The sequence below is a fragment of the Scardinius erythrophthalmus genome (genome assembly GCF_964197995.2).
Source record: "Scardinius erythrophthalmus genome assembly, chromosome: 10".
NCBI classification, from domain to species: Eukaryota; Metazoa; Chordata; class Actinopteri; order Cypriniformes; family Leuciscidae; genus Scardinius; species Scardinius erythrophthalmus.
Genome location: NC_138230.1, coordinates 10,859,970 through 10,877,469, shown reverse-complemented (window position 1 = coordinate 10,877,469; position 17,500 = coordinate 10,859,970). Strand labels below are relative to the sequence as shown.

General features: G+C 37.1%; 1 protein-coding gene across 2 annotated transcripts in view; it reads right to left on the bottom strand.

Moving 5' to 3' along the window:
- Nucleotides 1-17,500, bottom strand: part of trappc9 (trafficking protein particle complex subunit 9) — a 210,469-nt gene that overhangs the window by 109,658 nt on the left and 83,311 nt on the right. For both annotated transcript variants that reach the window (XM_081376983.1, XM_081376982.1), the window contains 2 exons: nt 13,434-13,586; nt 7,361-7,479 (listed from right to left, as the gene is read on the bottom strand). In XM_081376983.1, the coding sequence (XP_081233109.1) occupies nt 7,361-7,479; nt 13,434-13,586 (272 nt within the window). The remainder of the gene's footprint in view (nt 1-7,360; nt 7,480-13,433; nt 13,587-17,500) is intronic.

Here is a 17,500-nt window from a genome sequence, read left to right as displayed (position 1 = left end):
CACACACACACACACACACACACACACACACACACACACACGAGCATGAGAAGATGCACTACGCTTCAACCATCTTTCAAAAGCGCAGTGTGTGTATGAGTGTGTGTGTGTGTGTGTGTGTGTGTGTGTGTGTGTGTGTGTGTGTGTGTGTGTGTGTGTGTGTTGACTCCAATAGCATTAGAAATCAAAACCCTTCCTGGTCTAAAGAGGAAAATAAAAGAGCTTTACAATTCAGTGAGAAGCGACATTAGATGCACACTCTAATTTAGCAGCGCAACCAAGCGCAAATGCAACCAAGTCTTCTAAAGATCATCTCAGCAGGACGGATACACACAAACATGACATTTGACCTTCATAAATAATGGGGAGAGACATAAGAATTAATTGAGTTTAAAATCAACTTGAAATCAAAATTGACCTTGTTTACATTTTTATCAAACATATCTGGTCTGGTTGTGCATATTAATGCATGACATTAAAAAAAAAATCACAAAGAAAAATTCTATTAAAATAGTATATAGTTAATATAATTTAAACATATTTAAATATAAATTATACTATTAATATTGTTAATTAAATGATTAATAATATAAATAATATTAAAATGTAATTCATATTAAATGAATTACAACTGTCTAACATTTCACTACATCCAATCAAATCCAAAATGCCCGTGCTATAATATTTCCCACAAAATATTCTGTTTCATGATTAAGTCACATTTTGCAACCCTAACTCATGCATTGTTAATGTTATTTCATGTTGTCTTTTATAAAGTTTTCTTAAAAAAAAAAAACTTTCAACTTTTCCACAGCATTTACTAATCTTAGCTTCAGTTCCTATACTAACATATTTAACAATACAATTGTAAATTAACATGAGTGAACTAGCATAAAACAACAATACATAACAGTACATGAGTAAAAAGGAATATTGTAAAATATTTTTAGAATTTAAAATAATATTTTCTGTTTCAATATATTTTAAAATGTAAATAATTGATTTGATGCAATGCTGATTTTGCCAGATTTAGCTTACTTCAATGGACAACGTGGTACCCAAAGTATTGCTACACACACACACACACAGTTGGAAAGCCTCCAGGTGCAGCGTGACTCATATATGGAGTCTGTTGTGAAAATATCTCCTCATATCACTGATGTGTTTGGACTTTAGAGCTTTAAATGAAAACACACACACACAGGCCTGAAGGAAATGTTGTAACTTCAAAGAAAGAAAGAAAGAAAGAAAGCTTTCTGAATTAACACCACATCTGTACATAGATGTGTATGCCTAGAATCTGCATTCACCTTTAACAGCAGCGCCATTATGGGCTGATTTCATTAGAAGTGATCAAATCAATGTAGCATCACAACAAAAGCAGATGCGTTAGCAAGTTGAAAAAGTGGCTTCTAGTTATGTACATCTATGTGTGTGTGTGAGGATGGATAGTCAGAGCAGCATGTCAGACTTCATAAATGACGTTTCTGCTCATCTTCAATAAAAAAGCTCTGGATATCAGCCGCTGATGGGGAAAAGAGTGCTTTTCATTTCCTTTACATGCACAAAACAAGTAAACAAACTAATCACGAGGCTGATATTAAAATATACATGCGTGTGTGCACTCGTGTGTCAGACTGAAAACTCACAAACGCAGCGGAGCGTGTCGAAACCAAACAGCTTCATTTAAGAGTTTGTGCCCCGCAGGATCTGTCACGAGCACATCGTGCTGTAGCGTACGCGTTCACACGCAGGAGCTGTCAGGGGTCACATGTGTGACGAAAACCAGACATTCATCTGCTGAACTGAACTCACATCAGCCTCAAAACAAAACTTTCCCTCCAGCGCCTTCTGAGGAATTATTAAAATCCTTCTTCCCCGTCTGGTCGAAGAAACGTTGACGAAGCAGCTTGTGCCGTTTTCAACATCTCTAAACCAGAGGACAAAACACTGAGAAATTACAGGTGGAGGCAAATATCCTATAAAAAAAGAAAGAGACAGAGAAGGGAGTGAGAGAATTGGTGTCAATTTGACATCAGAACTCAAGTCTGTCTGGAAATGAGATATGATTCATATGGAGTCAAGTACAGGTTGCAATCAGCATGAAAAGAAACTGCCTTAATTTGTGCAAATGAATGGCATCTGATAGGAAAAATCTGCAGAATGACTTTCAAAAATTCATGTTAAAGAGAGCTGGTGTACTGCACCCTAATTGGTTCCCAGAAGCACTATCAATTCAGACAAAATAATCACTGAACAAACATGCGTGAGCAGTGAGTGTGTAGTAGTTTGTGAATGGCATGCATTCCAACTGAGTGCAAATCCACTGAATCACTGCGGTTTGCCATTGAAGGAATTGTCCTTGGTGAGATCGCATTTGGCATTCTGTGCATGTTATGCTTTGATAGTAAAACTAAGGAGATATATAAAAAGTACAAACGTGAATCAAACAACACTTTCCAACAAATTAAATGGCTGAGATGATCTGAATCTGGAGGCTGTACTTTGGTATTTGTGCTGAACCAAGCCGAACTCAGATTTGGCACCTCTGGAATTGGACCCAACAGCTATTTAAATGGATGCAACACCTCGTATGGCTTTAAAAGAAATGTATGATAGGATCTGTGCAAGGGTGTTTCTTCAACCATGGGCACTTTTAACATTTTTAAAGGTACACTATGGAACTTTTGGCTCTCTTGCTGTAAGAAAAACCTGCGTGCATTTTGCAGAAGAACATTGTTTTGGTTGTGCTTCAGCTTTGCGTGACTGTGCCGATGAATATGGTTCTTTCTCATAACTTAAAAAAGAGAGAGATGGATAATTGGATGGATACGGCTCATAAAACTTAAGAGATATAACCAGTTTAGAAGGAAAGGATCTCAAGCTGACGAGCTGAAGACGTTACTGTAGCTTTACCCATTAATAGACACGGTACTTCCTTGAACATAAATTCTAGCACAGCGCTACAACAACCATAATGATATAACACTTCCCTCCCCATCACTATAGTGGGGTGTTAGGATCCACACACACCACAGGGTGAGCGCCCCCTACTGGCCTCACTAACACCAGCATGTTGAGTAATAAAAACACCATCTCCGACTCACTTTTACAACACTTCAAATCAGTTCTCGGCATCTCCGAAAAAGCCAAGCCGATGTTGATTCTTGTTATTACGAGCTCTGTCATGTTCTCTTTCTGCCTGCAGATTCTCAGAGGTTTGAGATGCTTCATGTCAACCTTTCTCACTGGTTGTGAAAACCAATCTATGCCACTCCCACACCAGACACGCGTCCAAGTAGCCGGAGCAACTTTTCTTGATTTACGGATATGATGAGACACGAACGGACGAGTGACGTGTACGAAATTTCCTGCAAAAACCATTCTGTCAGGTCTAAAACATATACACTTATCATAGATTTACCATAGTGAATCAGGGTAAGACAAAATCTCATTCTGGAAGGAGGCTTGATGATGTATTGACTAAAAACTAAATAAGAAGTTACATAGTGTACGTTTAATAATCTGGTTAACTCATTTGTCTTGCTGAGGCTTATTTCATAGCATTTATGTATCCTAAATACACCCTATTTAAATATTACTTTCACACTTTTCAGAGACACAGTAAAATATTCTGTTCACAAATTATATTTAACTTACTTTGCCTTTGTTTTCTTCACACATATACACAGGTGTACTTACTATACAGAAAAACTGTCACGGCAGTCAACCAATTATAATTTTTGGAAAAATGTATATAAAAAATCTGAAATGGTTGATGATTGTTTAACTATTTGTTTAGATTATCAGTTTTAAATATAAAAAAAAAATTCTAAATACAGATTTCTAAAACTATAAAATCTATAAATCATTACTTTTTTAAAGCAGCAGCAAAAAAAAAAAAAAAATGATTGCAAAATTGCTTGACCTTCATATAATAAACAATAAAGCAAATTCTTCTATTTTTAATATAAAGCTAACCCTAGAACATAAAAAAGCACTAAGTTAAAGAAAAAAAAACACATATTTCATAAAAAAGTATAACAGTAATAATACTGTACATTTCTCACAACATCAATGTAAAAAAGAGTGATACAGTTAAGCAAACACTACTGTTCAAAGGGGTCTGCCACTTTTTAAAAAATAAATAAACAATTGATCAAAAGGGACAGTAAAGAATTTATAATGTTACAAAATATTTCTATTTCAAATAAATGCTGATCTTTTCAACTATTCATCATAGAATCCCAAAAAATAAATAAAAAAATGTATCATGGTTTTCACAATAATATTAAAAACACAACACTGATAATAATAAGAGATGTTTGCTTAGCAAAGCTCACTCTCTTCTCGAACACACACAAATACTCTCTCAGATATCTAAACCTAATCTTCCCTCTCCAACTGCCTAAATCCGCTCTTATATTGTTATCGACCAGCCCGGCAGAGCGGACAGGATTCTCTTTTTCTCCTTTATCACCCCTCAGTCCCAGCCAGGACAATGAGAAAGAAAGACTGCACTGGAAACAGCTGAGCTGGAGACTTCTCCTCTTCACTGTTAAGCTGTTTGGAGATAGTGAGGGCCGGGACACCATCCGTCTCCCTCCCTCCCTCTCTCTGTGGACAGTGCTGATAGGGTTATGAGAGGGGAAGTGAGTGAAGACACTTCCTGTTGTGAGTCGCAGTCGGATGCTGTCAGTCAGGCAGCAGTACTGATTACCTTCAGCTCGTCCAGATTCAAACATTCAGAGCGTCTCAGGCTGGGATATATCCAGCAGCGTCGATGTGACCTGTCACTCATCACTTCCTCCTCTCATTACTTCTCTAGCTTCCCTGTTCATCTTGTTTCAATTCAGGATGCATCTGTATTCTCTCACCCTGGCATCCTCAAACTCTTTCTGTCTGTTGAAAATGGCACTGAATTATGCAGTGATGACAGGAGGGATGGAGGTAGATGGATTGTCAGTCTCATGCCCCGATCACAATGACAGTGATTTTGTCGCTGGAGGACAGTGGGTCGCTGTAATGACGGTCGCTATTGGGCAAACCTGAGGCTGGATGTCCTGATGCTATTGGTGTGCTGCTTAACTGCAAAAATCTTCTTTTTTTAAATCTGATCACAAATTAGGTGATGCGGCTAAAAATCATATTTAATTTTATTTGCCGAAAAATTTGTTTTCTTGCCTCTTCAAATTAGCATCCTGGAGGAGAAAATTACTTTTTAAAATAAACATGTTTTCTTTGTTGTGCATTTTAAGCATCAATCTCATTAACTTTAGGTCGATTTCTCCACAAAAAAACAAGACTTATTATCATATGCCATGTTGTAAACAAGCCTAGTTAACTGATCTTGTTTTAAGAATGTTTAAACAGTCAACAAAAATACAAAGAAATTGTTTTTGAGATGCACTCAAGTTGTCAAAAACTTTGAAAATGAATTACCTTCAGTCTTAGTGCAACTGCAAATTATTGTCAGTGTGAACAATCCTTCATATGATGGTCCATTCCTCCATTACCAATTAGATGAATAATATCACCCCTCCTCCTCCACCTCTTCCTCCTCCTCCTCCTCCTCCCTCATATAAACTAAAATCTCACCAACAGGTCTACTTCAACAGTGCAAATCTGAAATTCACACACACACACACACACACACACACACACACACACACACACACACACACACACACACCTGGACAGAGACAGATGCACAAACTCACAAACACAAGCTTCAGCAGCATGGATGGAGATGTACACACTCTCTCTCTCTCTCACACACACACACACACACACACACACACACTTCAGCACCATGGACAGAGATGCACTCGCTCACACACACACACACACACACACACACACACACACACACACACTTCAGCACCATGGACAGAGATGCACTCGCTCACACACACACACACACACACACACACACACACACACACACACACACACACACACACACACACACACACACACACACACACTTCAGCACCATGGACAGATGCACTCACTCACACACACATGTAAACTTCAGCACCACGGACAGAGATGCACTCGCTCATACACAAACTTCAGAACCATAGACAGAGACACATACACTCTCACCAACACAGATGTCAGCACCATGGACAGACACACACTCTCACCAACACAGATGTCAGCACCATGGACAGACACACACTCTCACCAACACAAATGTCAGCACCATGGACAGACAGACACACACACACTCTCTCTCTCACCAACACAAATGTCAGCTCCATGGACAGAGACAGACACACACACACACACACTCTCTCTCACCAACACAAACGTCAGCACCATGGACAGAGACATACACTCTCAAAGGGAGATGATGATCATAATGGTCTTTTGCAACTGCTATACAGAATAAAACAATGTGATTCACCAAATCAGAACATAATTTGATATTTATTGCACACTTATGCAGAACAGAGTTAGTATAAAACCTATTCACAATAGAGAGCAACAGTCTGGTTACGGAAGTAAAAACTCATTCATTTGCTCCATTGGGAAATATATTTTTTAATGATAACAAACATTTAAAAACCACCTTACTGTGAGCTACGAGGTTGTTAATCGATGGCATTTGCCTCATTTGAAGACGCCAGCCCACATTATTTCAACTTGGGTTTAAAATAATTGTTTAACAGCAGAATTTGAGTTGAAAACTACATTACCCAAGATGCTGTACAGAAAATTCCACCAATCATAGTTGAAATTGAGGCAACGATCTCGTTAGCTCCACCCACTCCCATGAAGCCCAGCAAATAACGTAATCCCTACCTAAACTCTCAAAATACTTTTGAATATTTGAATATATATGCATATTTTGCAATAAACTTAAAATATATTGTTTTGTATATAATCAACATTTTTAAATGAATAGTTTTAATTGGTCTTAATGTAATTATGCTACCCGCAGTGCTTCATGGGATTGTAGTTATTACTATCACTTTGTATTTTTGTCCAATTTTCAAATACTTTATTTGCTTAAAATCAAAGTGTGTAGTGTTATGATCCACCTCATAGCTAGTTGGCTTGGTTCATGGCTATAAACGCTTTAAAATCCCTATAAAAGAAATGAAAAAAAAAAAAAAAAAAAAACTACTTCCGGAACCAACGGCGCTGAAAAAGTGGCCAGGCACTGTTGCACTCTGTGAGACTTATATGTGGGCGGAGCATTTCAGTGTGATGTCACAATTAGAACCCAAGTAACCATCAAAACAGCATCACACCTGCCTAGTACACTAACATGTGACCTAGAGTAATGACGTGTAATATAGCTTTAGAGCAGAAAAATGAAGCGTGCATAGCTCGAGGACAGAATTCCTACCTTGACGTGATTGTATTCGTTCTTGCTGGCGTCAGTGCCGACTGGTTTATTTTCGGAGCGTGGCTTTAGGACCTGCCGTAACGGGCTGGAGACGGGCAGACCTGTTACACTGATACCATCTGAAACCACACAACAATATCCATTAGACATACGGCGTACATGAACACAGCTGCCAGAGGCCTGAGAAACAAGACTGCGCGGAGGCAGAAGGGGAAGTGGAAAGAGAGATCACTATCTTCTATGAATTATGTGAAGAGAGGACGCTATTATACAGCCATAATTCCTCACATTCAGAGGATGTGAACATCGCTCAAACGCTTTCCTCTCCACCTCTCTTTCCATCCACCTTTCTATCTCTCAGCGCATCTGTTTGTCCGGTGTTTAGTGCTCGAAATAAAATTAAAATCCGTAACGTGACAGTTTGAAATATGATGAGGTGGAAAAGCGTGGTAATAAATAAGGCGACGGAGTGCGTGTGCTGCAGCAGATCTCTGGAACACACTCAGGTGGATACATTTTATCTCTCCAGCACATACGGGTAATGGCATAAACGTATAAACGCACACACAAATTCACTCAAGCAAGAAACAGCCTGGGTTATTTTTAGAAACGGGACATAAATATGACGAATGATACCTTCATCAACACAGACTTAAACAGTGCAGACTGCAGGAATGGTCTGCAAGCCTAAAAGAACATAAAAACACAAAGCTAAAGAACACACACGTGTGACATCAGCCGCAGTAGGGATGGGTGATATATGACATATTCGTCTGCAATAATTGTTCTGCCTTTATAAAATTAAGCAAAATCGTGATGATTTTACCGTATTATTCAGACAACATGTTTCGCATAGATTGCCTCAGAATAGTTCTGTGTATTAACTGTGTTTTAATCTTGTCTCTAATTTAAACATCAGTTGTGGTGTTGGGAAGTGCAATTTATTTCTGTGAATCAATTCAAACAGAAAAAAGGTTAAAAATATTTATTAAAATATTTGCAACACACAAAAGTCCCCACAAGCTTGTTATAAAATCAACTTTTAAAGGCCAATTTTTACAGAAAAAAAAAACAGAAAAATGCCTAAATCTCATTAATTACTCTGTATCACTTGGTGTTTACTGTCAAGAAACTAAGAAAGAAAGAAAGAAAGAAAGAAAGAAAGAAAGAAAGAAAGAAAGAAAGAAAGAAAGAAAGAAAGAAAGAAAGAAAGAAGAAAGAAAGAAAGAAAGAAAGAAAGAAAGAAAGAAAGAAAGAAAGAAAGAAAGAAAGAAAGAAAGAAAGAAAGAAAGAAAGAAAGAAAGAAAGAAAGAAAGAAAGAAAAAACATGGATGTTGCATTGTTTGCCACAGAGCCATTGCTCTAATTGAAGGTCTTTCTGTTGCGGTGACATTTCTGGATTTGACCTGCTTTGGCTCTGTCTGAGGGAGAATAATGAGGGTAAATCGCAGCGCTTGTCGTGCACAGATTGCTCTCCGTATCTCACGCACATGTTTCAATACACTCGGATGGATCCTGACATTCAACAGAAGGAGAAGAAGAGCTGAAGAAATGCCAGGTGAAAATGCATGTATGAAAATGAGGCTGATCACTATTCTAATTAAAAAGCATGTCTTCTGTGATTCACACCTAAGCCACAGTCATCTTTCAAATGCTGTCCCTCTGCTGCGTAGTAAAAGAGAAGTGTACACAGAAGCACACATCAGGACAGATCTAGTCAGTGTGTGTGTTTTCCCACTCGAAAGGCAAGACGACACAGAGAGAACTTATGGTCCTCATTACGAGTCCCACGGCCTCTGAAATGACATCACTTCCCCTCAAGAGTGTCTGGCACGATATGTCGTAATGTCTCCTGCAAACTTTACAAGTCTCAGATGCCCAGACACCAGGTCAAAGCTAACAGAGTGACATGAGGTAGAAGAAGGGCAGAGCTAAGAGAGTTACACGCGATCAGAGGAAGGTGGAGCTAAGATATACTGTATATCGAGTTCAGTCCTGAAACTATAGAGGGCACAGACTAATAGGTCATTTACATGCAATCTGCAAGGAATCAAATCATTACTGCATGACACAAACTGACTGGCCTCTGCTGATCCTGCAGCCAATGAGATCGCTTGATCAATATTTAAATAGTCTGGTCCAGTGTTTGCTGTAATCTAGTCCTGTAGCACGCTATCAGAGTTTCTCTGAAACCCTCCACCTCCCCCAGCTCCACCTGCCTAGATCTGCTACGGGATTTGCGTATGTCTATTTATGCAGCGTCAGCATGTCTGACAAGCTGACAGTAGCGGCTATGTATCTATTGGTAGTAGCAAGTCCATGGTTAAGTGTTGTCATTATTGTAATATTATATATATATATAAAATAAATATAAATAAAACAATTGCAAAAAAAAAGCACAAAATAAAATTCTCAAAATAAATTAATAATCTTTTTATATAAAGCGCATGTATAATTATATTATATTATTTATTTATATTTAAATACAGTGATGATAATTATTTATTTTTTATTTTATACAGCACCTTTGAAGGGTGAATAATAATACAAAATAATAATACAGTTCTTAAAGGTTAATAATAATAATAATAGTAATAATAATAATTTAATATAGCATATCTTTGTCATAAAATAAATAAACTAAATAAACTAAATAAATAAAATAAATAAAATAAAATAAATAAAATAAATCAAATAAATCAAATAAATCAAATAAATCAAATAAAATAATCACACATTAAATATGATTAAATAGAGTTAACAGACTAACATTTTAGTTTCCATGACTTCATTAGTTTATTCCAAAAATACTGCCACACGACCAAAATTTCCAGAGCTGTTTTTTTGGCATATGCACGCATGATGTCACATAATGTCAGACAGCATTCTTAAATCACCAGTAATCAGTTCTGCACACAACTTGCAATACAAATCTCAAATGAGCTTAAGAGCAGATGAGGGCGAGGCTAGGAAAATGACAAGACTGAGAAGGGCCGTCACTCTGTAAGGGCGGGGCCTCGAGGAAGAGTGGAATGGGAGTGTGATGATAGACAGACTACATCAAAAATATAATCAACACCTACTAGCATTGCAGTCTTGATCCTTTTTCTGTCGTATTTTAATTTGACCCTTTTAAAGTATAAGTGAAATAAATAAAAGTCTCCACGGGGTGGACTAATATAGTAAAGGAGCTCCATATCAACTCAAACGATCCACCTAATGAGCGTCCTGAGCAGTCCCTGTTTAACAGACGTCATTTATTTCCTTGCTTAAGTAAAACGCAGCGGGCCGCATCGCACTGAACCCTGAAAGCGCGGCGCTCAGTGATAGCCAGGCGTTACCCAATGAGGCTAGTGAGTTCATCCCCATGATGCCGTGACATCATCCACACCAGGGCTCAGCGGCCGGCTGACGTCCTGCATGAAGGGTAAACGTTTACCTCCAGCGAGCTCTCAGCGGGGGGGAGTTGTCTGCTTTAATGGAGCCGCTCTCCTCTCTCATTATGTTGTTCTTGCGCTGACATTTTAACATTCAGGGACTAATGTGTTTAGTCTGAATGTCTGGCCCTCGCGCTCTGCCTCTCTCTGATGGGGAGACGATTTATAGAGGACGGATGAATGAACGAACGAATGGAGCAGCGTGTTAAAGAAACTCTCGTCCGGACTGAACCCAGCGGCCTCCAGAGAGGCAGACAGAGCATTGCATCACAGCGATGACATCACCACCCTCACAGCCTGAGTTATGCTGACAGGAGAGATGGAGACAGACACTGAGACATAAAAGGGGAAAAGAAAAAGAGCTGGAAGAAATAGTGAAAGGAACAGAAAGAAAACGTATGGTGTGTTTAACTTTAACAAATTCTTTTTAATGAATCAGATTAATTGAACTCACTCTGCCTATCTGAATCAGTCTATCAACTCATTCACTTATTTAATTGGTTGTTATTGCCTGGCTGGTTACAACAAATATATTCATTTAACTTCTAAAAATCTAAAAAGAATAAAAACCCTGTTTTTTCCACATTCAATGAGACTAGTAATTATTATTATTAATAATAATAAATGATGACTATACAATAATAATTATTATTTCAAAATATTCTTACTAATTAAATTGAAATATTTATAAAAAAACAGTATATATATCTATATTTCTCTCTCTCTATATATATATATATATTTATTTATTTATTTTTGCTCTGTTAGAAATGCTGAATATCCACCTTTTTTCCCTCAGATTTACGATATTCCCGTGGGTCATATTTTAGTTTTGAAAATTGATATAAATATGGAAAAATCACATCCGTATTAGCGTCTGGAAGCCGCTCCATGCAAAATACGTGACATTGTGGGTGTCTTGAATCCATTATGACATCACAATGGAGGGAAGAATGAGGAGCCAATCAGAGATTAGGAATTGCCACATCAAACACTTACAATTTGAATGACTTGCTTTGATCTATTTTGAATTGCTTATACACTTACAAATCACCAAGATGAGAAAACGAATGTCAAACTGTGCAAATATTACCGCTAAATAACAGCAATAATGTTTTAGCACCTGCGATAACATCAGCAATGTTTACAATTCACTGCCCTCTACATGCTGCGCTAATAGGACGGGATTTAAGCTGTCTTATCAGACTAATTCAGAGAAATTATTATTTCAACAATAATTAAAACATTTGAGCGGCCCTGGAGAGGAGAGAGAGGAAGGAGGCTGTTCATCTTGCACCTGTTCGTAATTCAAGCAGAAACGCACAGCGCCACTCGTCTGCTACAGTCTGCTCTCCTCATGTCTCATTCATATTAACATGTGCATACAATCAGACAAAGAGGACCTAGAGGACATTTCCAATTCTCAGAGCTTGATCTTAAGGAGCTCAGAAGAGGTTGCAAATGCATGGCATATAAACTTTATCTCAAATGTTTATTCTAAAAATCCTTAAAAATCCTGTTGACATGCAGTAAGAATAAAAAAGCTATAAAATTGACGTGGGTAGCAGCTCAGATCATTTGATCTTGAAAGAATTGGATGTACAATGTTTGATGTCATCTTGAGAATTTCACTTCATCTTTTGAGATTGATTCAACTTTCCTTTAAGAACATTTACTCAAAAAAAAGATGTTTTTGTCTCTTATGCATTTATTTGATCAAAAAATACAGTAATATTGTGAAAAAAAATTATTACAATTTAAAATAAGTGTTTTCCATTTGAATATGTTTTAAAATGTCATTTATTCCTGTGATCAAAGCTGAATTTTCAGCATCATTACTCCAGACTTCAGTGTCACATTTCTGATTATTATCAATGTTGAAAACATTTTGTGGAAAAATGTACATATTTTCAGGGTTATTTAATGAATAGAAAGTTCAAAAGAACAGCATGTATTTGAAACAGAAATCTTTTGCAACATGTTTTTACTGTCATGTTTGATCAATTTAATGTTGTTAACCAAGTTGAATAAAAGTATTAATTTCGCTCAAAAAAAAAAAATGGTAGTGCACGTGAACGATGACTGGTCTACTGAAGAAAAAAAGTATGATATGACAGTAAGCAAATTTGCTCTCCATTTCATCTCATCGCTGTCAAGGAGAAACATCTCAGATAATGGTGATTTGTCCTTGCTCTCCTTCAACGAGCACGAGAGGTGTATTAAACTGAGAGGTGATACAAAAAAGGAAGAAGGTATAAGTGTAATATAGCCAGGAAACAGCCAAAAAGAACAAGATGTGAAGAGGAATCAGATACGAATCTAGAGAGGAACTAGAGAGGGCAGAGGGGACGGAGTGTGTAATACAGAAGAGAGACGGCAGCTCAAGCGATGTCTCTGTTGAATGTGAAATGAGGTGGTACAGACACCATTTCAAATCACATCCCTTGGATCTGACCTACCATAACAGGGCAAAGTGAATTCTGCCTTTCTTCTATCACAGAGCAATCAGGCCCATCTTGATTATAGTGTGATGGCTCTGGTGATGCACTCGCAGAAATTGAGCGCAAATTGGACGGGACAAACCAGAACGGACCCAAATGATGTTGTTTTTGCGATGTGTTGGTGTGGATGTTTACCGTCGTTCAGGTCGTGTAACAGGTTCTCCTGACCAGAAAAGTCCAGTTTGGTGGATATGTTGACAGGGATGGAGACAGACTGACCAGATTTCAGAGGCAGGTGGGACAGGGCGTCCTGCAGGTCCCAGCTCACAAACTCACCAAACAGCTTCTCTGTAATGCAGAACAAAGGGACATATTTGTTTACAGCACTTTGGACAAACAGGAATTCTTTTAAATAATGAAAAAGTACTAAAGTGGATATTTAAATTTTTCAAGGTGTTATTATTTATTATAGTTTTTCTTCTGTTGCAAGACTTAAAAATTAGTTTTAATTTAATAAAAGATTATAAAACATGATCATTATAGAAGTGGTGCATTTGAAATGCAAAAATAAACCTTTGTTTTTAATGTTCTGTAAATTATGTTTAAATATTAGGCCTGTCAAAAGATTAATCGCGATTAATCGCATCCAAAATAAAAGTTTGTGTTTACATAATATATGTGTGTGTACTGTGTATAATTAAATTTGTATATATAAATACACACACATGCTTTTATATATTTAAGAAAAATGTGCAATTTATATATAAAAAAATTATATTTATATCTAATATAAATTATATAGAAATATATACAGTATATGTATGCAAATATTTCTTAAATATATACATGCATGTGTTTGTATTTATATATACAAAATAATTATACACAGTACACACACATATATTATGTAAACACAAACTTTTATTTTGGATGCGATTAATCGCGATTGGGCTGACAGCCCTATTAAATATAAAAATAGTTTTAAATTAATTATGTCATGTACAGTATAATATATTTTCATAGATATTAATGTTATGTAATGAAAAATACTTCAAATAGCATTAAGAAAATAAAGATAAAAAGCTCTGAGTTCAGATATGTTTTGGTTAACACCGAACATCTGGACCGAGAGAAACTCCTTCTCTGCACCTGGCGAATAGTTTCTAATATGTTACACCTTACAGTGTCTAATGTAGTAGCAACTCCAAACTCTCACTACTAATCCAAATACTGACCTTATAAACAAATTTAAAAAATAATAATATTAAAATAACATTTCATATTAAAATATATAAATTACATAAAAAATGTGCAAATAAAATCATATTAAAATTAGATATTTTTTATAATGAAAATAAAATAATATTAAAATTACACTAAACAACATAAAAAATGAAATACACTAAAATAAAATAAAATACACAAATTAAATAAAATAAATATTAAGGCAGAAAAAAAATGCAGATGAGGTAAGAAAATGTGAATAAATCCCATGCAGGCATTTGGATGAATCAAAAAAAAAAAAAAAATACTCCTTTGTTTTCGTACCCTGGAAATCCAGAGTTCTCGCCAGAGCACAAGGTGAATTTGCTCAGCGAGTTAACTCTGGCGTCGAGTAACGATGCTCATTAAATATGCCCTTGTATCCGAGCTGCACCAATCACATCGGATTATCTGATATAGGCGGGCCAGAGGCGAGCTAAACAGAAGAGGACAGCGCTGTGATGTCGAAGTCATTAGTAAACATTGCAAGATGGCTATGCATGAACACCAGTTGTTTGAAACGGCTTTGGCCGCTACAATGAACGAGTTAGACTTGGCTTTTTATCTAAAAGAGGAACAGAAGACGGCGCTCGAATCCTTCCTTTGCAAGAAGGGCGTTTTTGCTGTTTTGCCGACCGGATACGGCAAGAGTCTAATCTACTAGTTAGCTCCGCTGGAAGCTAAGTGATAACTTGTTGTGATTGGTCGTAGTGTTATCCAATTGCGTGCAGTGAGATATTCAAATGCATGCTTGGCGCCTCCCCTCGAGCTGGGAATTTTCATTAGTCGATGCCAGACCATTAATCCTTCAGATTTAGGTCTGGATTACCAGGCTAATGTTGTACAGTGAAGTACCATGGCATTCACTAAAGTACAGTGTCAATAACAATACATGACTATATGAATCATTCAATGCCTGTACTGCCACTGTACTATGTTGTTCAGGTTCTGTTTACTTGTTTTCAATGTTTTTCCTAAACTTGCCACCTAAGGAGAAGCACAATCGAGAGTTTGATCCTTGTGCGAAACAAGAATCTCACAGACTCGCTCTCTCTGTTCTTCTCGTCGCCTCCCGGTGTGTGTGTGAAGACACACGAAGCGCCTGTTCAAAGCTTTAATCAGATGCTAAGAGCTCCCAAACCTCACTGTGGATGAATAATAGACAGAGGCCAAATAACGAAGTCAAATTACTGCTGCACAACACGTCTGTGAGCGTTTAAATGAGGCGTCTGCCCTGCAGACACATGATCCTTATGAAAAAGCTTTGATTTTCATTTTCCACATCAAAGACCCAAAAACGCATGAATTAGGGGCTACATTACAATGGCGGTCATCAGAGATCCAACGGGAAAACACTTCAGAATCAACGCACTGGCACTGACTTTGTCTGAGGCTTGATGAAGGGTTTGACCAGGTCAGAGTGAACGCTAACAAACCAGGTGTGTGTTTTAGCATAAACAGACTGAGAGTTACACTCTAGTGTCTATGAGCAGTGGAAGAACTGATCCATAATAACTCCAACCTCAGGCCTACAAACACAAAGCCTTGATTCTAGTCACAAAAGAGTCTATTGACGCTTGACTTCCAATATGACACGGCCAAGAACCGCCCATTTAGGAGGAGATTGTGTGATTGACATGCAGAACAACCAATCACAGCTTATCTTACATATCTCTGAAAACATATAGGATATAAAAGGTGAGTAAAATTTACATTTTATATACATTTTATTCATATTAACTGCATATTTAAATTATAATTTTTTGGTTGAGCACGCCTTATTTCCATGCATTATAGAATGCGTCAGATTCATGATGCGACACAATCAGCATTGTGCTTTTATACCAAATAGAAAGCTGTAGGTCAACGAGATTTAATTAAAAGGATATACATTTTGCAGTGATCATGACACAATTAATGCTTTGCATAATTTATTTAGAGAATCAGGTGCAAAAGCAAAGGGTGCAAATAAAAGATTAATTCTTAGAGAATTACTAAGGTATATAAACTACCGTTCAAAAGTTTAAGGTCAGTATGATTTTTATTTTTTTTATAATACTTTTATTCAGCAATGATGCATTAAATTGATCAAAATTTAAAGACAAGTAAAGACACTTATAATTTCTATTTCAAATAAATGCGGTTCTTTTGAACTTTCTATTCATCAGAGAATTTTGAACAAAATGTATCACCACAAAAACTGTTTTCAAAATTGATAATAATAAGAAATGTTTCTTGAGCATCAAATCATCATATTAGAATGATTTCTGAAGGATCATGTGACACTGAAGACTGAAGTAATGATGAAGAAAATTCAGCTTTGCATCATAGGAATAAATTACATTTTAAAATATATCAAAACAGATAATGGTTATTTTAAATTGCAATATTTCACAATATTAGTGTTTTTACTGATTAATTGATCACATAAATGCAGCTTTGGTGAGCAGAAGAGACTTCTCTCAAAAGCATTGGAAAATCTCTAAACTTGAACGGTAGTGTGTGCGTACATTTAAAGATTTCGGCTAAATCAAACAACCATTTACACTGAACTTTTCTTCACTGCTTTGTCCACTAATTATGGTAACAGTTACACTGACAAGTACACAAATATTAAACTGGATCAACAGTTTTAGTGTTTTAATTCTCAGAGTCTGCTCTTCCTCTGGCGGTTATCTATTCTAGCCGTCTCTCGAGAGCCATGATCCTCTCTTCAGAACAACATGGATGGAAATAAACAACCCAGACAGATGTTAAACCCTGTTCCACAACAACGCGCTCCGGGGCCTGTGAGGCGTCATCCTGCAGGGCTTCTTCCTGGCAGCGGTCCTGGACGGATCAGGACAGCAGACTACATCATCCCGAACCACACGGCTGCCAACGCTACAATCTGTTTCTGGGAGCCTGGGGATCTCAAACCATGAGCTTAACCGCTGAAGACTCCGCAAAAGGCAATATTCACAATTAGCACGCGGCTAATGAGGATACAGAACCTGTGG